This window comes from Peromyscus maniculatus, chromosome 3, assembly GCF_049852395.1.
Source record: "Peromyscus maniculatus bairdii isolate BWxNUB_F1_BW_parent chromosome 3, HU_Pman_BW_mat_3.1, whole genome shotgun sequence".
NCBI classification, from domain to species: Eukaryota; Metazoa; Chordata; class Mammalia; order Rodentia; family Cricetidae; genus Peromyscus; species Peromyscus maniculatus.
The window spans coordinates 93,907,856-93,930,852 of NC_134854.1; the positions used below are offsets into that span (position 1 = coordinate 93,907,856).

Sequence of the window (22,997 nt, forward strand, 5' to 3'; positions counted from 1 at the left end):
GGGCTCCAGTCCTTACTGAGCTCATAAGGCTGCCTTTTGAAAGCAGAGGCTGTCTTTGCTTCTTCCGCTGGTCCACCTTTCAACCCAAACTGTTTCAAGCTCCCTACAGCCGGCTCCATCTCCTTTCAGGCTTTGCATATGCTTGGAACTCTTTGCCCTCCTTATGACTGCGTGGCTGATTCCTACTGTTCCTTCGCGTCTCAGCCCAGCCCTCTCTTCCCTAGGATCAGAGTAAATATCTCAAACTTAATCAGTTTTTCAGGCTCTTCTGGCTACTCAGCTCTTACTACGTAGTGTAAAGCAAGTGTAGACAAGTGATATGTGTCTGAAAATATTTATTTACAAAACCAGAAAGAGCCGGGCTGCAGACAGTCTTTACCACTCCTGGAAACCATGTTAGGTACCTGCTGTGTTCCCCAGCACATAGCGTGCACCCTCACCCCTCTCTACTTCTTGCTCTGGCCACATTGCCCACCCATCTCTCTCTGTTTGAGTTCCCCATTCCCGTGCAAAGACAGGAAAAGACTTTGAAAGAACAGTGGTCCTTCCATAGGTCCTGGGACTCGGGATGGCAAGTTTCACATCAGAATGTCAGTAATGTTATGTAAATATAGGATACTCTGACCTACGTGTTCATGCACTTCTAGTTTGTCATTTTGAAAGACTTGGGCATTCACTACACAGAGCTCAGGACAGGACAGAAGACGTAGGAGAGGTGACGCAGCAGGAGGCTGAGGATTAAGTTTCAGGTTAGGTGGGGGGAAGGGTTTCAGAAAGGTCATTTTCCCTGTGACGGAGGTGACCCCTGTCCTTTCCCCTGGGCCTCGTCAAGAAGGAAGTGGCCAGGGTGTGTAGGCTTGTTTCTCTGCCTGGCAGCCACCTTCAGCAGCCTCTGGCCCCATGCCTGCCTCTACAAACTCTGACCCGGGCACTGGGGCACACTAATTTTCACCACAGTATTTATTTAGTGACAAGAGAAAGGAAAGGCCTTGGTTTGGGTTGGCAAGGGTAATGCCCTGTGGTCCAGGTTTCTGTTTGGCTTGGCCAGTGTCTGGCAGACTGGCCTACATCTATCTCCTCTCAGCTGCAGTGACTTTGCTTATGTTGGGTTCACTAGACTCAGATCTTAGGCACAGCCTGCTTTTTGGGCCTGGGCCACAGATCTGGCCAACTTTTCCCTTGAGACGCTAAGGAAAGAAAACCTCAGGCTGTGTGACGCACTGAGCCGGCCAGTGCCTTGGGCAGACGCTCATGGGAATCCTCAGAGTTCAGGTCTCCTTGGAAACACAGGGAGGACTGGGTGTGGGCATAGGAAGGTTGGAATTCCTCGGGAAGTGAAAACACAGACCCTGTGCTCTTAGGACTGTTCCTCTGAGGGAACTTGAGCAGAACCAACAAGGACTGTGGGAAGGAGGGGAGAGCTAAATCTCTTCACAGCCCGAAGCCCAGCTTTAGCCAGCTTCCCAGTGTGCCCTCAGACATACGGGCAACAGAAGGATACTAGACCTGTTTCCTCCCGCCTCTTAACTGCTGCGTGCGACCCAGAGGGGATCTGAGGAGGAGAGATGATTACCAAGGGTCCATATCCTCTGGGGCACCTTATCCTTATGCAGTTGATTTTAAAGGTGTCCTTTGGGTTTGTAAAGTCGGCTTTGAGAGAGGTGTTCTGTCAAAGGAGCATGACAGAGTGGCTTTGAAAGGGGAAAGTGTGATCGGTGTGTGTCTTGAAGGGGAAAGTTACTTGTGCTTTTTATTCTTTAGAGTTTGGATCTTCTGGTTTTCTCCCAACATCCGTGTGGTTTTCCCTGCTTTCTTATTACCTTTATTCATTGGGGAGGAAGTAAGGGGACACGCATGCCATGGCATGTATGTGGAATCAGAAGACAACTGTCAGGAGCTGGTTCTCTCCTTCCACCAATGTGGGTCCTGGGGATCAAATCAGGCTGTCAGGCTGGATGGAAAGTGCTGTTATCCAGTCATCTCTGGCAGGCAGAGCAGGAGGACCATAAGTTTGAGGTCAACTTTGACAACACAAGACCCTGTTTACAAGAAACTACATTTGCAGAAGTAATGTGTATTCTAATATGAGCAATACCAAGGTCTGTGGTGGTGAAGATACTACTGTGTGCCTACCACCCTTCCTTGTGAGTCCACGCTCAAGGCCTGGCCCTGAGGACCTGCACACCTTTTCCCACAGGCAGCTGCCCCAGACGCAGTTGGCTTCATTTCCAGACATTGCATCCTCTCTCCTTACCTGCTGCTGGGGTCTTACTTTTTTTTCTTTGTGTTAATACTTCTTTCATCATCACACTCAGACTAGTATGCATTTAATTTAGTGTCTGTTACCACTGCATAGCATTCTCTAATGTGCGTACACTGGGATTCACTGCCGCTTCTGTGGGGCAGTTGGGGTATTTCTGCTTTTTTCCTACTGAAAACAGGGCTGCATAAACATAACATTCTTTTTGCTTACCTTGATGCTTTTTCCCTCCTGAAAGGCTGAAAGGAAACGTTTTGAATGTTTTAAGGAGTATTTTCAGAACGTTTTCCCCAAAGATTATGACAGTTTTTAGTTTTTACACTTGTTTTGAATATTTGAAGTACAGAATGTTTTCAGGGGTCACTGAACTGAGGCTCACAAGCCTTGTTGTCCAGTTGTGGATGTTCTGTGAGAAGCTGAGCTAATTGCTGCCAAACTGTGTGATTCATGTGTGACCTTGGGGGGATTTGAGAAGCCTGCCAAGTTCTTTGAAATCCATGGAAGCATGCAGTCTTGAGGAATTTATCTGTTTCTCTGTTACCTCTCAGAGAAGAGCCTAGGGCTCTGCATGGCTGTGCATTCTGGAGAAGGTGATGTTTGCTGCGCAGACTTGTGGCCGGCCATGCATTCTTCTTACACCTCTGAGCCTAGAAGTGGGATCTAAGCTATGAAAGGCCAAGAGCAGAGGGCCTGGCGAGAATTTATCAGAGTTTCTAGAGCTTTTCTCTAGATCAAAAATTCCTCTTTCATTTAGTTAACTAGAACACGAGGCATACAGAGCTCCCAAGCGAAACGTGGTAAGCCCTTGGAGGGGTTGGTGATATGGTCCAAGTTCCCACCACACTCATCTGCTCTTCTTCCTTCTGTGCCCCAGGTGTGCCGGCACGTGAGGAATGGGGACATTCTCCTCCTGAACCGACAGCCTACCCTGCACAGGCCCTCCATCCAGGCCCACCGTGCCCACATCCTGCCTGAAGAAAAGGTCCTACGTCTCCACTATGCCAACTGCAAAGCCTACAATGCTGACTTTGATGGAGATGAGATGAACGCCCACTTCCCCCAGAGTGAGTTGGGCCGAGCTGAAGCCTATGTCCTGGCCTGCACTGATCAGCAGTATCTTGTTCCCAAGGTAAGTCTGACCTTGAGACCATGCCGTGGTCATCACCAGCATGCCTTGGCGTGGTAAGCCTGGGACTTGGCTGGTGGGCAGCTCCAGGACAGGAGTGTGTGGAGCAGGAGGTCCTAGGTTCTTCACGGTGTGTTTTTCAGCTCTTAGTGCTTAAAATTAAGGAGACATTTTGTCTTCTGGTGGCTTGAAATATTAGGAGAAAACCCAGGGCAGCCATCCTAGTGTGTGTATAAAAAAAAGGAAAAATATGAAACTGTATGTGAAATGAACTGAATTGAACAGGTTATATTTAATGTGATTTTACGGTGTACCATTTGGTATTGGATAACCACTTAAGGGGCTTATTCCTGGGGTAAACTGTTTGTCCTACCATTCTTTAGTTCACTGTCTTTGTCTAGGGTTGGGGCCCTGTGAGATTTTCCCCTTCCATGTGAGCATGTGTACTGGTATTGTTCGGGTCTTGTTTAGGCAACCATATTGTTGAGACATCATGGTTAAAGCCTGTCATTTCTAGGAGGCACAGTCTCACAGCAGACTTCTGGTCCTCGGCTCTCACTTTCCCGTCCTCTCTTCCGTCATGTTCCCTGTGCCTAGGTACAGTAATTGTGTTATAGATTGTACACCTGTACAAGCACACCTACAGCACACACACGTGTAGTTATAGATCTATCAGTTGGGGCTAGTTGCTAGGTTAACTGTTCTCTTCATTTTGACCAGTTGTAGTTTTCTTTGATGAGGGTGAGAGGGTATGTGGGTAAGTATTTAGAATACATTTAGGAATCGGGTAATTTAGTGAAGTGTCAGGAGTAGTTGCTCCTATGACCTCACCAGCCCCAGGTAGCTGGCTGAGTCTCTCGTACCAGGCATAACTTCCTTTCTCTTGAGCGGGCTGTAAGTCCAGTGCGACGGCTGTGAGTGACTGTTTAGACATGCGTCCTGCTACTGCACCCTCATAGGTTCCTTGCTGCGCTGGTCATTATTGTGATTCATAGGCATCAAAGCTGGGCAGGGCTATTGGTTGCTTCCCTCCCTTGGCAGCTTGCAAAGCACCTCCTGTGAAAACTAGTACTCAGGAAGGAAGCTTTCGGGTCAGCTCTTGCTTAGATCCTCTAAGCCCTGTGGCTGAAGTGCATGATGTCTCAGCAATAGGGACTTGACTTCAACCTCTGGGAGGCAGTCAGGGACAGCAGCAGTAGCTTATATTTGAGGGGCCGTCTCTTGGACTCCCCTGACCAACAACTCAAAAGGGAGTTTTTCATGCCTGGTTTTTGCTAAATAGTCTATGGCTCATGGGGGAGCATTGTTAGCCCAAGTAGGATAACTTCATTCAAGTTATAAGTGTATATGCATACACGTACACTCAAATGTATCCCATGTAGTTTTAGATGAACAGAAAGTAGTGTGATTCCTGATGGCTTTTTCATATCTCCCTAGTGTTCTCTTTCCTCCTCCTTCCCTCTCTTTCCCACTGTATTGACTTCACTTCCCCATCTATGAGCCTGTTTTAAGAGGCAGCTTAATCCCAGGGGGCCAGATGAGATTCCCCAACAACTCATGAAGGCATCTATTTGAATTCCTTCCATTTTCCTCCAAGGTTATTCCTCATGGACAACCTCATGTGGTCAGAACTGTCCAAGTGGACATAGGGGAAGGACATAATGTTCTCCTGTTGCCCCTGGCTAGCTGATGTGTTCACTCATGTGATGTGTTCACTCACGTGTCAGGGGTCTCGAGTTAGTGGATGCTTATGGGAAGAACAGAGCAAAGAAAGCCAGACTGAGGAGAAAGGGCTGAGTATATTCCAGGCTCCACTTCATCCTTTCCACCTGCTCAAAGTACTGAGGCCTTTTCAGAGTGTACGGAGTCTCTTGGCAATGATGTATAGCATTCGTTTGGAATGTGGTGGAATCTGAAGAGACTAGAAATAGCGATGGAAACCACAGGTGCCATTTACCAAGTGTGTATTCCATGCTATACACTCACTGTGGAGGCTTCTTACTTCCCACTGCTCCAAATCCTCAGAGGGAAGTACTGCTAATGTCTACACTTTACACTCGAGGAATGGCCTGAGGCCACTGAAGTCAGAGGACCAGGAGCTCCAGGAACTGTGATGTTGGCTCTGCTACAGAGAGGGAAAGCATGGACTCGGAATGCTAGAAGCTGCCCAGCACTGTCTGCCCCTTAGATCTTCTCCCCCATCAGCAGTCTGTCACCCTAATGGGTCACTGTGGCTTACCTGGTGCCAGTTTGTGCCTAACTTGGCTTTTTCCACCCACATTAGTAGGCTGTTGGTTAGCAGAAAGTCTAAATATTGGAAGAAATTCTGAGCCCGCTAGACCACTCAGAAATTAGAAAAGATAATTCACTAATGTGAAAATTGGCTCTTTACTTTTTCATGTAGTAACAGTAGTGAAAATAGTAATATTAACAGCAGTAGTAGCTGTTGGAGTGGTACTGATATGAAGCCAACCAGGCCCTAGGCCTCAAGCACACTGTCAGCAGTTTACAAACATTTTCGTATGTAGTCTTCACAGTGGCCTTAGAAATAAGTGCATTTTCAGGTGAAGAAACACCAAGAGAATAGTTGCCAGCCAGTGATGAGGCCAAGACTCAAACCTCTGAGTCCTTAGCTTCACTTGATGTCTAGGGCTGGCTTGGGCCTAGGTGGGGACTTAGAGCAGAACATGACACCAGGGACTGTTTGAGCCCCGTTTCATCAAAGGGGACACTACCAAGGAGCACAAGTGAGTTGGTGGCAGTGACCTGTGGTCATTGTGTACATGGGGAGTTGGAGTACCCTGAAGTCTTCAGACTAACGAACTTGCATGTCCATATGCAAGTCCAGCTGGGGGCTTCATTTTTATGATGTGCCCTGAAAAGGACCGGCTTATTTGAGGTATGCCCCCGTGCCTTGGGTTTTAGGTTAGGCTTATGCTTGAGGGAGATAAGCAAAACCCAAATAATTATTTTTTAAAATTGTTTTTAATACCAGGAACCAAACCTAGGGCCCTGCTCATGCTACTCAAATGTTCCGCCACTGAGCTGTGTCCCCAGCCCCACTGAGCTGTGTCCCCAGCCCCACTGAGCTGTGTCCCCAGCCCCACTGAGCTGTGTCCCCAGCCCCACTGAGCTGTGTCCCCAGCCCCACTGAGCTGTGTCCCCAGCCCCACTGAGCTGTGTCCCCGGCTGTGGCTTTGTCCTAATGGCTCCCACGGATGGACGAGGGGGTGAAAAGGCACAGCGTCAACAACACAGACACCAACATGGGAGTCAGGTGAAAGGCAAACAGCAGACTTGTTTATTCAGCAATGGGGAGAGAGAGCCTTATATACCCTCCTCCCAGCACCCAAGCTCTGTCCCAATCCAGTGACATTGTGTGGTTGCCCCTCATTGGCTAGGCACAATCATGACCTCTGACAGCACCTGATCCGTTGACTTTGCGTGGTAGCCTCTCATTGATTGGGCACAATTGGGACCTCTGAAGGTGCCTGTTGCTAGGCCCCTAGGCAGACTCCAGGTTGGCTCAGAAGGAAGTACATTATGTGCATGCCTTAGCAACTAGTTTGAGCCTTATCTTCCTGCACCCAGCCCTTGAATTAAAGAAACCTTGGAGATGGCCTCCAAGTTCACTTCACCTTCATTCAGTTTGTTTTGTCAAAAGTTAAGATTTTGTTAATTTTACTTAGTCTTTAGTATAAATACCAAGAGAGCAATCCTCATTTTATTTATGGTTGTAAAAATACAGCATCTTAGGCCGGGCGGTGGTGGCGCACGCCTTTAATCCCAGCACTCGGGAGGCAGAGTCAGGCGGATCGCTGTGAGTTCGAGGCCAGTCTGGGCTACCAAGTGAGCTCCAGGAAAGGCGCAAAGCTACGCAGAGAAACCCTGTCTCGAAAAAACCAAAAAAAAAAAAAAAAAAAAAAAAAAAAAAAAAAAAAAAAAAAAAAATACAGCATCTTTGCTTGCAGAGTAATAAGTCAAGGTTACATTAGCTACACAGAAAGGCCATTGCTTTAGGACTGGTTTCTTTATTTTTCTCTCTTTTGGTCATTTTTCTTCCTTGGGCCCAGGCCCTCATAGACCAGGTGTTTGGTCATTTTCCTTCCTTTTGTTTACATTTCTCTCTGTTCGTTGCTTCCTCTCTTCTGCGCCTTCTTCTTTGCCTGACTGTAGTGCTAAGTTAGAGTCCCTTCACTATTGGCTGTGCTGTGTGCTGAGTAGAGTTTGTGTTGTCTTCTTCATTACAAGCTGAGATGAATAGAACTTTAACTTTTTTATAAAGAAAACAACTGAATTTTTCATTTATCTGTTTGAACAATATTCCACTTCTGTTTCCTGTGTTCACTAAGGGCCAAAGCTTTGTGGAAAGTTCTGGACAAAACTTAAGATTTAGTGTCCTGACTTCTCCTTAACTAGAAGATTCAAGATGTAAAACACCATTTTCTTAGCATACTGACCAAAGATAGTAATTTTAATGTCATCTTGCTGGGATGTTAAACAGTAGTAGCAGAACTGACAATTTTCTGGGGTTTTAATTCAGAATTGTTCTTTCCAACCCTAAAAAGTTTTTTAGGAAATTCAAAATTATAAGTTGGCCCTTAATAATCAAATTAGTCAGCATTTTCCCCTAGAATCCATGATTAATACATTGAAAGCAGGTTAGCTCTTTAAGGAATTTTCTAGTCCTGGAAAAATCTGGGTAGAGAAAAGAGATAAGGCACCAGGTATGTCTTATAACTTGTTATTGCATTCTCCAAGAATGCAAATTCTGTAGTATCTTCCCCCAGAGACTGGCATAAAACTGTGCATTGTCCTGGCTTGGATTTCTCTCCAAGAAAAACAAGATCATTTTTAGATTAAGATATGGATTAAGAAGATTATTTTTATTTTTTTGTTTTTGTTTTTTTGAGACAGGGTTTCTCTGCGTAGCTTTGCGCCTTTCCTGGAGCTCACTTGGTAGCCCAGGCTGGCCTGGAACTCACAGAGATCCACCTGGCTCTGCCTCCCGAGTGCTGGGATTAAAGGGGTGTGCCACCACCGCCCGATGAAGATTTTTTTTAATTTAACTTTTTATTTAAATTTTTTCATACTATATTTTTCATCATGTTCTTTTTTTTAAAAAAACAGCAACATGGGCATTGGTGGCGCACGCCTTTAATCCCAGCACTCAGGAGGCAGAGCCAGGTGGATCTCTGTGAGTTCGAGGCCAGCTTGGGCTACAGAGTGAGTTCCAGGACAGCCAGGGCTACACAGAGAAATCCTGTCTCGAAAAACCAAAAAAAAAAAAAAAAAGCAACAAAAAAGTACATGGAGTCTGTTTTGTATTGGCCAACTGCTCCTGGGCATGGGGCCTGCCCTGGAGTGCGGTTGATTTAACCACTGTCACTAGGGAAGATAACTTTTTATTTATGTTAGTAACTCATAAAAAAGGCTGCACGCTCCATCTGCTCCTGCCTTACATGTATGGCACCTTTTGTAGCCCATCTCTAATAACTCCATGTAAGTTTTCATAGCCCCGTCGTCGTCACGGTGTTGAGACCATTTGACAAGAGTCCTCTTAGTCTCTGAATTAGTACCTGTGTTCACATTCCGGCTCCTCCAGCAGCTGTGTCCTGAGGTCCCGAGCCCTTGGTTGTCAAACATGGCTGTAATATGACAGTCAGATGATGAGCTCTAGTGCCCATTTTTTCTCAGATTACTGTATACATTGAAAAGTTTTCTGAAACTACTTACAGAATGTCAAGGAATGTGGCTATTTTTACTTCCATTTGCCTGTGTTGCCATGAATAGAGATCTGACAGAAAAGGTCCAGGAGACTGGGGATTATAAAGACTGGGAAAATGTAAAATGAAATTAATGTGCCCACTGGACCTGGGGTTTTAATAAATTCCCATGTTTTGGCCTTAGGTAGGTAATACCTTCATGAGAACTTACACTGAACCACATGCTATATTCTGAAGACACATTAATAAAGGATATTCTTCCTCAATATAGTCAAATACATCAAGACCCTCAGGAACCCTGAGCCCAGGGTACACACCTTAAGTCACAGCGCTCAGGGAGGCAGAAGCAGGCAGATCTCTGTGAATTCAAGGCCAGCCTGGTCTATGTAATAAGTTCTAGGACAGCCAGTGGTACATAGTAAGACCCTGTCTCAAAAACACTTAAACAAAAGAGCCTTGAACTCTTAAATTGCTCCTGGCTGACCCCAAGGCATCCCTACAGCCTCCTGCACTGCTGCTCTCTGAGAGACGGAGTCTGGCCCCCTCCCAGTCTGTTATGGCTCATTCTGTGCGTTTCTTCTGTGACATTTAAAACACTTTGTGGTCGTGTATTCATCTCAGCATTTGTTTACTCTCTAGCTTTTCCTGAAACAGGCTGGTGATCTGCCTAATGCCTAGGCAAACAGTGGGCTCTCAATAAATATTTGTTAAATGGATGACTGATTTACAGCAGAAGAACAAGGCCAGAAATGTGTGAAAAACACGGAAGCATAAAACCAAACTACCAAAAACAAGAACACGGCTGACAACAGCCAGGCCAAACATACAAATAAATGCCAAAAATCTACTAACTAGAACCAGGTGGTGTTAAATAAGGAAGGCTTGTGGAAATAAGTTTGAAATACTTTTGTCACAAGACATAGGCAGTTGACAAAAGTTGAGGACAGTAGTAACTACTGGTCATGTGATTTGTGATGCAGTCTGTTTCTAAAAGCATGGAGTGGATAGTCTGGGCTTTATACAAAAGCTCTTGATAAAAATGGCTTCCAAGCAGATGATTAGAAATTGAAGAGTTTGACTTGAAATTTGTTTTTGTTTTGTTTTGTTTTGTTTTTTTGATTTGCAGGATGGCCAGCCTTTGGCAGGACTGATTCAAGATCACATGGTTTCGGGTGCAAACATGACCATTCGGGGATGCTTTTTCAGCCGGGAACAGTACATGGAACTGGTGTACCGAGGGCTCACAGACAAAGTGGGGCGTGTGAAGCTCTTTCCTCCTGCCATCCTGAAGCCTTTCCCGCTGTGGACAGGAAAGCAGGTAATTGGGAGAATAGCAGCCAGTGTATATTTTAAAAGAAAATAAGCCACTCATATAACAGTTTCAATTCCAAGAGATTCCAGACCAGAGACAGAAAAATCTCTAATTATTAATAGTCTGACTTTCCCTTTGCGTGGGGCCCCAGGTCTGGGAAAGCTCAAAGGTGATTCTACTAAGAACAGGTGCATGGTTCCTGTTTATTGATTTTATCGTAAACTTGGTGTCCTCTAATCCAAATGCAGTGCTAATGCCAATGGTGTTACAGTTCTAATAGTGAGGTTCATTGAGAAATCCAAAGACTTTGCTGAGTTCATTGACACTTGATTTTTTTGTGCTTAAATCCGACCTTCTCTCTTTAGCAGATGATAATGCTGAGACTTAATGTTAAATAACATGTCCAAGGTTATTAGAGGCAGAACTGGAATTCAAACCCAGAATTTTTTAATGCCCAAAGTAACCATGTAATAGTATACATGGAAATCAATGATGAAACACAGTACAGTATATTCTCCTACTGTTGCCTGGGCCTCCGAGTTCAGCGTCAAGGATCAACTTCTAGAGTCTTGGCTCTTTATCGGTAAAAAGTGGGTTTGAATTTGTCTCTTCAGCCTTCTCCTGCTTTGTAATTCTTTAAGTCTGTGAAAGTAGGGTTTTTTTTAAGGGGGTAGGAAGGTGTTGTTTCCAAGACAGAATTTCTCTGTATAGCCCTGGCTGTCCTAGAACTTACTCTGTAGACCAGGCTGGCCTCAAGCTCAGAAATCCACATGCCTCGGCCTCCCAAGTGCTGGGAGTAAAGGCGTATGCCACCACTACCCAGCTTAGTCTATAAAAGGTTTAAACACCAGGATTATTTTATGAATGATTATGTATCCATTTTCTCGCTATAACAAAACACTTTATGTGAGGAAGAGTTTACTGTAGCTCAGATTTTCAGAGCTTTCACTTTGGGCCACTTGACTCTGTTGCTTCCAGACCTTTGTGTGGTAAATCAGTGTTAAGGTAGGAGCATGTGGTAGAGCAGAGGGACAGGAGACAGGAAAGGCACCAAGAAGAAGCATGGAAGAGAGGCCCGTCAGGGCCATACTCCAGGACACACGCCTCCTCCTATAGTAGCAAGCTCAGTAAGCTCACGAATGGTTAGTCCACTGATGGAGTTAGCACTCTCCAGACCCAGCCACCTCTCAGTAGCCCCACCAGCTGGGGGCAAAGCCTTCAACACAGAGCTTTTGAAAAAATAGTTCATATCTCAGTTGTTGTAGCCGTTGAACTTGGCTTGCTAATATTTTGTCTAGAATGGCTGTTACTTTTCTCATTGCTGTGACAAAATATTTGACATGGCAAGAAAGGTTGGTGGCCGGAGCTTGAGGCAGCTCTCGCATTGCATGCACAGTCAAGAAGCATGGAGAGATGAATACTGGTGCTCAGCTCACCAATGGGGTGGTGCCTCCCACATTCAGGGATGGATCTCTTCAGTTACTCAGACATACTCAGAGTTGTGTTTCCATGGTGATTCTAAATCCCATCAAGTTAACAATGAAGATTCACCATCACAAATCATAATTAAAATTTTTTACTTTATTATTTGTGTGTGTGTGTGTGTGTGTGTGTGTGTGTGTGTGTGTGTGTGCGCGCGCGCGCGCGCGCACACGCACGCATGTGCATGTAGAAAGTGTTGTGGCACCTATGTGGAAGTCGGAGGACAACTTTTAAGAGTCAATTCCAGAATATTGCTGTCACCCACAAATAAATTCTATTTCTGTTAGTGTTATAGTTATTTATTAGTTATAGTTGTCTATTAGTGATCATTAGTGATCAATCCCACTTCCTTCCTCCCCTCACTACTAGTCTATGACTTTGCCTACTTCGTGCATTTCATCTCCATCATACAACAAGGCTTTTGTGACATGCTTCTTTGATTTACTATAATGTTCTGAAGGCTTACTCTGTTTTTGGCTGAAGAACATTCTGTCATGTGGAGACACTACATTTTGTTTATTCGTTTTCAATTGAAAACAGGTAATTAGGGATGTTCCCACTCCTTGGGTACTGCAGGTAAAGCTGCAGTGAGCTCTTCTGCTCCATCCCCCTTTGTAAGCACGTGTTTTCATTCTTTTATGTATAACTAAGAATCATACAGTGACTCTGTGTGTGTACTATAGTCATAGAATCATGTGGTAATTCTATAGTTAAGTTTTTGAGGAACATTCAAGCTATTTTTTCAAAGTTGACATAGTTTATATTTCTACCAGCAATGTAGGTGGGTTCACTGTCTTTTAGACAAATGTCGGTTCAAGTTATTTGCCCATTTACTATGATGTTTGTCTTTTTATTGAGTTGTAAGAATTTTTGATATATTCTGGCCATTAGCATTACATCATGTATGTGATTTATAAATATTATCTCCAGTTATAGGGAATATTTTTCCATTTTCTTGTCATTTGACAGACAAAAGTTTTAAATTTAGATAAGTTTCAGCTGATTTTGTATTGTCACAGCTGTTTGTATTGTCACAGCTAGCCATTTTATTGGTTAGGCATTTAGGCCTTGGAGCCATTTTGAGTTAACTTTTGTTTGTGGTGTAAGATGAGGTTCAAAATCCATTCTTGGATATGTATATATGTGTTTTTCTCAGCACCAGTTGCTGACAGTATTGATCTTTCCCATTGACTGTCCTCAACTAGATGTAACAGCAATTGTTTGCAGATCTTTCTTTCTGGACTCATTTATATTCCATTTGTTGGTGTGCCTATCCTAATGCCGTTGTCATGCCGCCATGGTATCAAAGCTTTGTTAGTGAGGTTTAGAATCAGAATGAGAGTCTCCCAGCTCTGCTCTTCTGTTCCGAGATTGCTTTGGCTGAGATTCTCTCCATTTCCATGAACTGAAGGGTCAACTAGCCCTTCTCACTTCTCCCAGCTGTGTGCTGTCATTTTTGTTGTATAAGCGTTTGTTCTGTACGTACTTGTGTGCCTGCTTTGACTGTACATGGAGACGAGAAGAGGGCATCAGATCAACTAGCCCTTCTCACTTCTCCCAGCTGTGTGCTGTCATTTTTGTTGTTTAAGCGTTTGTTCTGTACGTACTTGTGTGCCTGCTTTGACTGTACATGGAGACGAGAAGAGGGCATCAGATTCCCTGGAACTGGATCATAGGTGCTTAAGAGCTGCCTGATTGGGGTGCTAGGAACTGAACCTGGGTCCTCTGCAAGACCAGCAAGTACTCTTAACTCTTGAGCCATTTGCCCTTGTATGGTTAAATTTTTTTTCTTTCTTTTTTTCTTCTGTTTTTAGGAGTTTTTGCATGTGTGTGCTTGTGTGTCAGGGCCAGAGGACAGCTTGCAGGAGTCAGTTCTCTACCATGTGAGTCTGGAGATCAAGCTTGGGTCTTCAAGTTCAGCGGCAGGCATCCTTACCTGCTGAGGCATCTTGCTGGTCCTTCTTTAGTTAAATTTATTCCTGAAGTACTTGATTCATTTTGGTGCTTTGTATGTGGATTTTGTTGTTAGATTAATTTTCAGACTGTTTGTTACCAACACACAGTGGCATTATTGCTCCTGTAGGTTGATCCCCTTCAGCGTCACTGAGAGTCGTATCTTAGCTCTGATGATGATAACTTTGGTAGAATGCTGAAGAACATCCTCTATACACCATGGTTTTGCACTTGCCTCTCCATCTGAGTGCATTTTGTTTCTTTTCTTACCTGACTATCCCAGCAAGAACCTCTAGTACAGTGTTGAGTAGAAATGGCAACAGAAGGGTTCCTTGTCCTGCCCGAGTTTACACAGGAGCATGAAGACTTTTTTTTTTTTTTTTTTTTTTTTTGGTTTTTCGAGACAGGGTTTCTCTTGTGTAGCTTTGCGCCTCTCCTGGAACTCACTTGGTAGACCAGGCTGGCCTCGAACTCACAGAGATCCGCCTGTCTCTGCCTCCCGAGTGCTGGGATTAAAGGCGTGCGCCACCACCGCCCGGCCTGAGCATGAAGACTTTGATTGGGGATGTTAATGATTTTGCACAGGTGCTTCTTTACCAGGTTGTTAATATGTATTCCTAGTTCTTAGTCCGTGGTGTTTTCTTCATTGACAGATGTTCTCTCCATTGTAGGTGAGATAGCAGGCCATAGTTCTCTGTGTGTGAGTGGTTGACTATGTCTGTTACTTTACACCAAATTCCAGTCTTGACTGTCCAGCCTGGCAGTCCCCCACTAGGCATATGTTGTTTGGGTTAACGTGCAGCTTGTGGTAAGCAGCCCAGGGAAGCCTCACCTCCTGTCCCCACCCCTTACCCCACCCCCCTCATTATACCAGCCTATAGAGCTGAGGTGTGAGGAGAATGAGCCTTTTGATCATCTTCTGCTCCAGAAACAGTGTTATCTGCTTTCTTTATTTTTATTTCTTTTACTTTTACATGCACAGGTATTTTGCTTGCATGTGTATCTGTGCACCCCATGTATGCAGTGCTTACAGAGGCCAGAAGAGGACATCAGATCCCCAGGGACTAGAGTTACAGGTAGTTAGCTGCCATGTAGGGGCTAGAAATTAAACCCAGGTCCCCTTTAAGAGCAGTCAGTGCTCTCAACCACTGAGCCTCTCCAACCCCTTTTCTGCAACACCTGCCTGTTGGCCCCCCAGCCTGCTCCCTCTGTGGGAATGTGCTTGACAGCCCTCCTAAGCTGGTCCATTGTTGTCCCCAGAGACACCTGCCTCCCTCTGTAGAACACCTGCTTGAGAAAGTGCCTCTCCTGGCCTTCTGCCAGCGACGTTTGCCAAGTGATAACCTTTCTGGATGACTCGGGAAAGACCCTGGCCTTTCAGTACTAAAATTAGTTCTCGTTACATCTGTTTACTTGGCATTTAGCACTATAAAAGCTGATTGGCATCAGGTTATGGGCTTATCGGTCTTCCTTATCAGTGTGACATCTGTTCTCTAAGGCATTTACTTTGTTCAGAGTGTAGACCTGGAATGTATTTACAGTAAATAGTCCTGTCAGAGTTCAATCAGAACACGCTTTTGTCTGAATATTTATTTTCCCAAGGTTCCTGTTATAATCCTCCTCCTCCCCTCAACCGCAGGGATAGTATTGCAGAATGGGGCCTTTGGGAGATGTTTAGTCATGGGAGCGGAAGGAATGGGATTTGCGCACTTGTAAGTCTGCAAGCACTCTTCCACCAAGTCAAGACCGAGTAGGAAGTCTCCATTTATGCTAGAAAGCAGGACCCTCCCCAGCCTCCTTGTCTGCCTCATTTGTCCTCCTCTGCTCCCATAACTAAAAGAAATAAATTCCTATTCATGCTTTGTGCAGTTTCGGGTATTTGGGTATAGTAGCCCACATTGGCCAAGGCAGAACCCATCAAAACCTACCAGATTCTCTCCTTCTCACTCAAGCTAAGCCTTTCCACCCACCCTTCCTGGCCCTTGCCCTGAAACACGGATCCAGTCCCTGACTGCTGACTGAGGCCTTCCCTGGCCACCTAGTTTAGAATCACGGTGCCCTCTTCTCTGTTTTCCTCTAGAGCATGGATGCCCAGGGAGTCAAGGCTCCAGGGAGCTTCACCCTCTCCTCGGAGCCTGGCTCATAGCAGTTGATAGATAATTGCAGAGGAGTGAATGAATGCACCTTGTCTGAAGGCTGGGAACAAGCAACACTAGATCCAAACATGCCCCTCAGTGCACGCCCGCTACCAGGGCACCCCGATCCCTGGTGCCGCACTCTGCAGCCTGTTTCTCAGATGTTTCAGTCCTCCCGTGGGAAGCTCCTTAGTCACCTCTTCGCCGTTGTGTCCCTGCCTTGAGAGTCCAAGTTCTCGTGCAGGGAGGAAGTTGCTAAACACAGTAGTAATTGTCACTGTTGGGGTGACTGAGACTGCTTCAGCTTTCCCTTCTGGCAGGTGAGGCGTGGTGGAGCCTCCCATCTCTCTCACCTTTGCTGAGTCTTTGCTTTTGTTATTTTACCACATTACCAGATGCTCATTTTGACCCCCAAACAATTATCCTTCCTTGGGACTGTTCAGAAATTTAATACAATTCTCAGAAATTGCTCGCTCTAGGATGAAGTATTTTAGGGAATAAAATCCTAATGAAGTTTTAGTATATTTTTGGTGGACTTGTCTTTAGAGGACCTGATTGCCTACTGTGCCTTGAGCGTGAGAAATGGCGTCATGAGGCAGAGGGTCCTAAAAGAGCAGCTCTCTCTTCCCCTCCCATCACATTGTCCTCCTTTTCTCCAGGTTGTGTCAACCCTGCTCGTAAACATAATCCCAGAGGACTACGCCCCCCTGAATTTATCTGGAAAGGCAAAGATTGGCAGCAAAGCCTGGGTGAAGGAAACCCCGCGGCCTGTTCCTGACTTTGACCCCGACTCTATGTGTGAGTCCCAGGTATGGCTGTCCTTTGTTATTATAAAGTTGACTTCTGTTCCTGGTGGTAGGCAGATTGACTTAAAACGTATCCAGAAACTGATGCCATGCCTCAGAGGACAAGTTTTGTCCATGTTGGTATCCGCTTTTGTTTAAAGTGGTCAGGCTTGAGCTCTGCCCTCTGGCTCTCAGTATGAAACAGCTGCTGGGTTGGGAAGGCTTCCCAAAAGCTGGTGCTGATTCTGCAGGCCTTACAACGTAGAGCCCATGTTTTCCTTCAAGACCTCTGTGTGGTTTGAGTTAACCAAATTGCCACGAGGTCCCCAAATCCCAGCTCCAGACCTTCAAAAGCAGGCTTAGGGAAGGCCAAGGTGGCCACCCCGATGCTGTGCCACTGTGAGAGCACACTCACACCAAAGGTTATCAAGGCCCTGAAGTGTGCTCTTGGTGAGCAGGCGTCTCACGTCTGCAGCTGGCTGTATACTTTTAACAGGGCCTGCCTTCCTCTGTTCCTCCCTCCTCCCTCTTCCTTTTTTCCGTAGTGTTGGGTATTGAACCCAGGGTCCCCTGCATGCTTAGAATGAGCTCTACCAATGAACCCCATCCCCTGTCCTGTGTCAGGACCAGCAGATGTTCTGTGCAGACCTGGAGCAGCTACTTCTTTACCCTGTATAGATAACAGCTTACTGTGTGCAGTTAAAAACTTAGCCAGTGCTGGGTGGTGGCGGTGCCCGCCTTTAATCCCAGCACTCGGGAGGCAGGGCCAGGCTGGTCTACAGAGCGAGATCCAGGCCAGGCACAAAGCTGCACAGAGAAACCCTGTCTCGAAAAACCAAAAAAAACAAAAACCTTAGCCAGTGTGCGTTTGTCTCCCGTATTGAAAGTGTGTGTTACTGGTGGCCCTTCCCTACCCAGGTGATCATCAGGGAGGGGGAGCTTCTCTGCGGAGTGCTAGACAAGGCACACTACGGGAGCTCTGCCTACGGCCTGGTCCACTGCTGCTATGAGATCTACGGGGGAGAGACCAGCGGCAGGGTGCTCACCTGCCTGGCCCGCCTCTTCACCGCCTACCTGCAGCTCTATAGAGGTTTCACCTTGGGTAAGTACGAGGCTCATGGCCCTGGCTCTGCTGACCCCACAGGATGGCGTCTAGGCTGTTTTCTTGGTAGATGTTTGTTTAGACTCTTCCCTTCAGTGCTGTCCATCTGACAGCCCAGAGCAGCCCTTGCCGTCGCCAGTCCCGTCATGTCCCTTTCTTCACCCCACCCTTTATGACAGAAGGGCTCCTAGGGCCAGCTCACAGTGAAGCCGGGACCTAAGCAGCTGTCATGCTGTAGCTTTGTGAGCCCATGGCACAGACAGGGACGGCTCAAGTGTCCCGGTGATCCCCATGCTACAAGGCTGACAGGAGGCAAGGCCAGGCCAGCAGGAGTGGAGCTGTGGGGGAGGCCCACTAACCTCCTTCCACCTTCGTTCAGGCAGGGGTCATCTTCACAAGGATGGCCTGCATGTGTCCTCACGGCAGGGCCTGCACTTGTGGGTTTTGGCTTCCGTGGAGAGGAATCGTTTCTGCTCACACGTAGCCTTCAGAAGCCTCAGGTTTCCAGGCTATTGTACTGGGATTCCAGATGTTTGCTCTAGTTTTTAATACTCATTGTTGCCTTCCCACTCAAACCTTGGCTGCGGGATTCTTAAGTCTGAGACATTCACAGGTAGAAACTAAATATTGTTGGGTTGAAAAGAAATTACTGATCAGGGTGAGCTGTTCTTCAGTCCTTTGAGCTGAAGGATGGGCTTAACTGAAGGGATGTGGACCGTGGACCCTTCCGAGGCAGTCAGTGCTGAGGAACGTTTGACTGTTGCCCCTCTTGACATGGGTGTGTCCTTGGTATGCACGTATTCACAGCTGTACACATAGCCAGGGCTCCTGGGACACTCACTGTCTGCCTCTCTTCTACCACTGAACAGCTTTTCAGCCTAAATCTAGCCATTTCATCCCACACAGATTTATTGGATGTAGCCAGCGGAGCTTCTGGCTAAAAGCACAAGTTTGTAACTCAAGCCTAGCCTACTTTCTACCTGTGTACCTCAATTTTGAGCCTTGATTTTATCGCTTATGGATGTTTAGGCTTTCCTAAGCATGCACTGATGTTAATATCACTATTCCAGAGCTTCCTGTGTCTGTGACTCTCAGCTTTGGATCTGAGCATCACCAAGTTTATAAGCCAGTGAGACATTAGGCATGGGCCCTGTTGAACTTATCTGTTTGCCTTTGCAGGTGTAGAAGACATTTTGGTTAAGCCAGATGCAGACGTGAAGAGACAGCGCATCATTGAAGAATCCACCCAGTGTGGGCCCCGGGTAAAGAGGAGGCTTGGGAGGCTGTGGGCTGCTGTCCCAGGGGCTGCTTATCTTACAGACTAAAAACCACCCCTCCCTTGGCTACCACCTCCTGTTCCTTCTTTATTCTAGGCTGTCAGGGCTGCATTGAACCTACCAGAAGCTGCATCATGTGATGAGATCCAAGGGAAATGGCAGGATGCCCATCTGGGCAAAAACCAGAGGGATTTCAACATGATTGATATGAAGTTCAAGGAGGAAGTGAACCATTACAGCAATGAGATCAACAAGGTTAGCCTGGCTATACAGTACACACATCCCCATCTTTTTTAATGCTGATTTTTTTTGTTGATTTGTTTTGAATTACATTTTGATTCTCACCCTGGGCCCTTGAGAGCAGTTTGACTATTTAACAACTGAGTAGGTGAGGTTTGAAGTTGGGTAAGTAGACTCCATCTTTGTGAAGAATTCAGGGTTTTATTCTCCATTCTAGTCTGGGAAGGCCTTGGGTTTGTGCTAAAAAGGGAATGCTTTGTGCAGCATCTCTAAATGTGCTTACTTGGATCGCTTCTCGGCCTTTTGGCTAAGATCAAGTGTAAATGTGCTTACTTGGGACTGAAGAAAGAAGCTGGACTGTAGAACCCACTCCACTGTAGGTGGATGAACAAAATAAGGGGCAGAAGCCACTGCTGCTCATACAGCAGAGCCGGAGGTCAATGCCTGGCTTCAAGTTCATGGCGGACTTGGTACTTACTGTGTGAATGTGAGGAGCACTGCTTCACAGTGCTTGCTCGTGCACAGTGCCAAGCCCAGCCTGTGGCAGTTCACAAGGAGAGGGGAAGCTGCCTAGGTCAGGGTCACAGCCCACTTCTGCCTGTGCTCCTGTTCCGGAGCCTGAACTCCCTACACCCTGTGGTTTGGAGGAGGAGCCAGCCTGGTTTTCACTCTGCTGGTAGACCCTGGGGCCCAGCCTGAGGAAAGAAGGGCAAGGGTATGGCTCCACATCAGAGTTTGTGGTCCTCTTGCTGCCTTGCAGCATTCATTTGGTGGCCTAGGAGATAGCGCTCCTCAGTAGAAGGTTTAGTCAGAGGAGCCCACTAGCGCTGCCTGGGAAAGCAGGAGCCTTGTCCACCAGGGCGGACAGAGCACATCTTAGAATAGCTTCTTGTCCCACGGCTCCCACTTCCTGCCCTCTTCCAACCTCCTGTGTTGACTAGGGTGTCTGGATGCCCAAGCAAAGACTGAAACAGATTCAGAACCCATGTCATGGTCCCCAGGACCTCTCTGTAGGGCTTTCTCCCTTCTGCTATGCTTGGTGGCTTGCTGGCAAGTGTGGACATGGTGATGCACTGGCTCTGGGCATCCAGACTGAGCTTTCCTGGGCTGATTCATCAGGACCTTAGATTTTTATTTTTTATTTTTTTCAAAAAAGTGTTTATGTAGTCCTGGCTGTCCAGCACTCACTCTGTAGACCAGGCTGGCCTTAAACTCAGAGATCCATATGCTTCTGAGTGCTGGGATTAAAGGTGTGTGTGTTCCACCACCGCAGGCTTAGATTTTATTCTTGTCTATTGTCTTAGTCACTGTTCTGTTGCTGTGAAGAGACATCGTGACCAAGGCAACTCTTATAAAGGAAAGCATTTAATTGTGGACTTGTGAACATTTTCCGTGGTTAGTCATTATCGCAGTGGGGAGCAGGGCAGCACACAGGCAGACATGGTGCTGGAGAAGTAGCTGAGAAGTAACTCAGAAGTAGCTGAGTGAGTTCTCTTTCCTGATCCCTAGGGAGAGCAAGAGTGAGAGCCAGCATGCGAAAGGGAGCGTGGGAGGGCCTGGGCTTAAGGTTTTGAAACCTCAAAGCCCACTTCCAGTGACACACTTCCTCCAACAAGGCCTTCTAATCCTTTCAAATATTGCCACTTCCTGGTGACTAAGTGTTGGTTTCATGTGGCGACGAAATGTTATTCATTAAGCAGCACTGTTACCATGCTAGAAAAGCCATGAAGCACGACAAAACCCACTATCAGAGTTTTATTAGGAGAAGGGAGACACAGGAAAGAATGATCAGGCCTGTGGAAGACATGTGCAGGGAGAGAGGTGGGGTGGAGAAGAAGGGGGAGGAGTCTGTGAACCGCTTTTTGTGGATTCCCCTGCACATGTGCATATGGTCTTGTGGAACTACCCCACACATGCACATAGATTGCGTGATCACGCTGTGTGCACGGATTACATAGGGTGTAAAGCCCTGGGATGACTAAACATCTGAGCAGCGCAGGTGTGGTCATGTAGCTGGGGGAATGGCCAGGAAGGCCAGCACTAAGCATTCAAATGTGGGGGTCTGTGGGGCCGTTCTTACTCACACCAGCACATCTATCTCCTTGTCAGAATCTCAGATTGGATCTCACCTCTTCTCAGCCATTATGTCTCCCTTTTTGCTGCCATTTGGCCAGTGAGTGAAACCTGGGGCTCTTTGAGCATAGTAGAGGGCAGGGCACCCATCTGAAGGTTTTAGGGAAAGGATGGTGCCAGGTTGGGCTTTCCTTTGTCTTCAATGCAGTTGAGCCCTTGGCTGGAGACCAATACTCTCTCTGGCTTTATTGTTTCTGTGTCATAACTTTACCTTCTGAGTGTGCAATTTCAAAAAGATGAAGTCACTGACCAGCTCACTGATCTGATCCACAGGCATGTATGCCTTTCGGCTTGCACAGACAGTTCCCCGAGAACAACCTCCAGATGATGGTGCAGTCGGGAGCCAAAGGGTCGACTGTGAACACGATGCAAGTATGAGCAGAAGTACTCTATCCAGTGTGCCAGAGGGGAGGGACGTCAGGAACTAGCTTTCTGGTTCATTGCTGATCCTAAAACCTCCTCAGTCCGTGTAAAATATAACTGAGAAGACTGAAAAACACTAAAGCATGTAGAAGTCAGTGCAAGTGCTAACCAGTGTCAGTGTGTAGAAAGAGCTGATGGAAATACGCAAGTTGGTTATATATCACATGGGGATGTGTTCTAACACCAGATACTGTGCTGGATATGTGCATGTTATAGCTGCACACCACTTGTCCATATAAAAATTCAGTATAATCTTGATGTTGAAATAAGGAGACGGCTCAGTCAATAAAGTGTCTGCTTCACAAGCCCAGGGTCCTGAGTTCAGATCTCCAGAACCCACACCAAAAGCTGAGCATGGCAGCAGATGCCTATAATCCCCTTCTTGGTGGGGAGGAGCAGTCCCTGAAGTTCATTGGCCAGCTGGCCTAACCAAATTGATGAGTTTGTAGTTCAATGAAAGACCCTGATGGCAAACATAAAGGTGACGAGAGATTGAGGAAGCAGCCAGCGTCAGCCTCTGGCCTTCACAAGTGCACACGTGATTTCATACCTGTGCCTACCACACACAGAGAATCTTATGAGCTTGCATTCTCTACTTTTTTCATTTATTATTGCATTGTAGACATTCTTTCAAGGATCATTTACCTCTTGAGTCTCATTATCTTCCCAGAGTTCCTTGGTGCTGTGGATTTAACAGATCTTAGAACCTGTTTTGCTGTGGGTTTTTCATTTTTCAATCCTGATGACTCTGAGAGGCTCTTAAGGGGCATGTTCCATTGTTCGGTTAGTGCCAAGACAGAGTGGGCTTAAAGGCTGAACACCCTGCCAAGAGCCCACTAACTAAAGGGAAATACAGATATCCCCACACACACACTCCTTACCGGAGTATTCATATGCAATTTCCTAAGCGTACAGATGAGTGGGTTGACTTCTCTCTGGCTCTAGGATTAGTTTTTCCTGTGGACTTCCATTTCTCCATTGGAACTTTTCTCAGTTAGGGTTTTTCTTGCTGTGATAAAACACAGTGACCAAAAACAACTTGG

The 22,997-nt window shown here is 46.4% G+C and overlaps 1 protein-coding gene and 1 long non-coding RNA gene across 2 annotated transcripts in view; one reads left to right on the forward strand and one right to left on the reverse strand.

Annotated features, from left to right (window-relative positions):
- Polr1a (RNA polymerase I subunit A) overlaps positions 1 to 22,997 on the forward strand; it is a 63,482-nt gene that overhangs the window by 21,663 nt on the left and 18,822 nt on the right. Inside the window, exons 13-19 of the mRNA XM_006990994.4 lie at positions 3,135 to 3,389; positions 10,239 to 10,430; positions 16,654 to 16,803; positions 17,698 to 17,881; positions 19,061 to 19,143; positions 19,255 to 19,413; positions 21,805 to 21,903. Coding sequence (XP_006991056.2) covers positions 3,135 to 3,389; positions 10,239 to 10,430; positions 16,654 to 16,803; positions 17,698 to 17,881; positions 19,061 to 19,143; positions 19,255 to 19,413; positions 21,805 to 21,903 — 1,122 coding nt within the window. The remainder of the gene's footprint in view (positions 1 to 3,134; positions 3,390 to 10,238; positions 10,431 to 16,653; positions 16,804 to 17,697; positions 17,882 to 19,060; positions 19,144 to 19,254; positions 19,414 to 21,804; positions 21,904 to 22,997) is intronic.
- On the reverse strand, positions 12,603 to 17,607 carry LOC143272391 (uncharacterized). The gene is made up of 3 exons (XR_013049905.1): positions 14,414 to 17,607; positions 13,537 to 14,225; positions 12,603 to 13,444 (listed from the first exon to the last, which is right to left on the reverse strand). It is a non-coding gene; the product is annotated as an uncharacterized LOC143272391 (long non-coding RNA).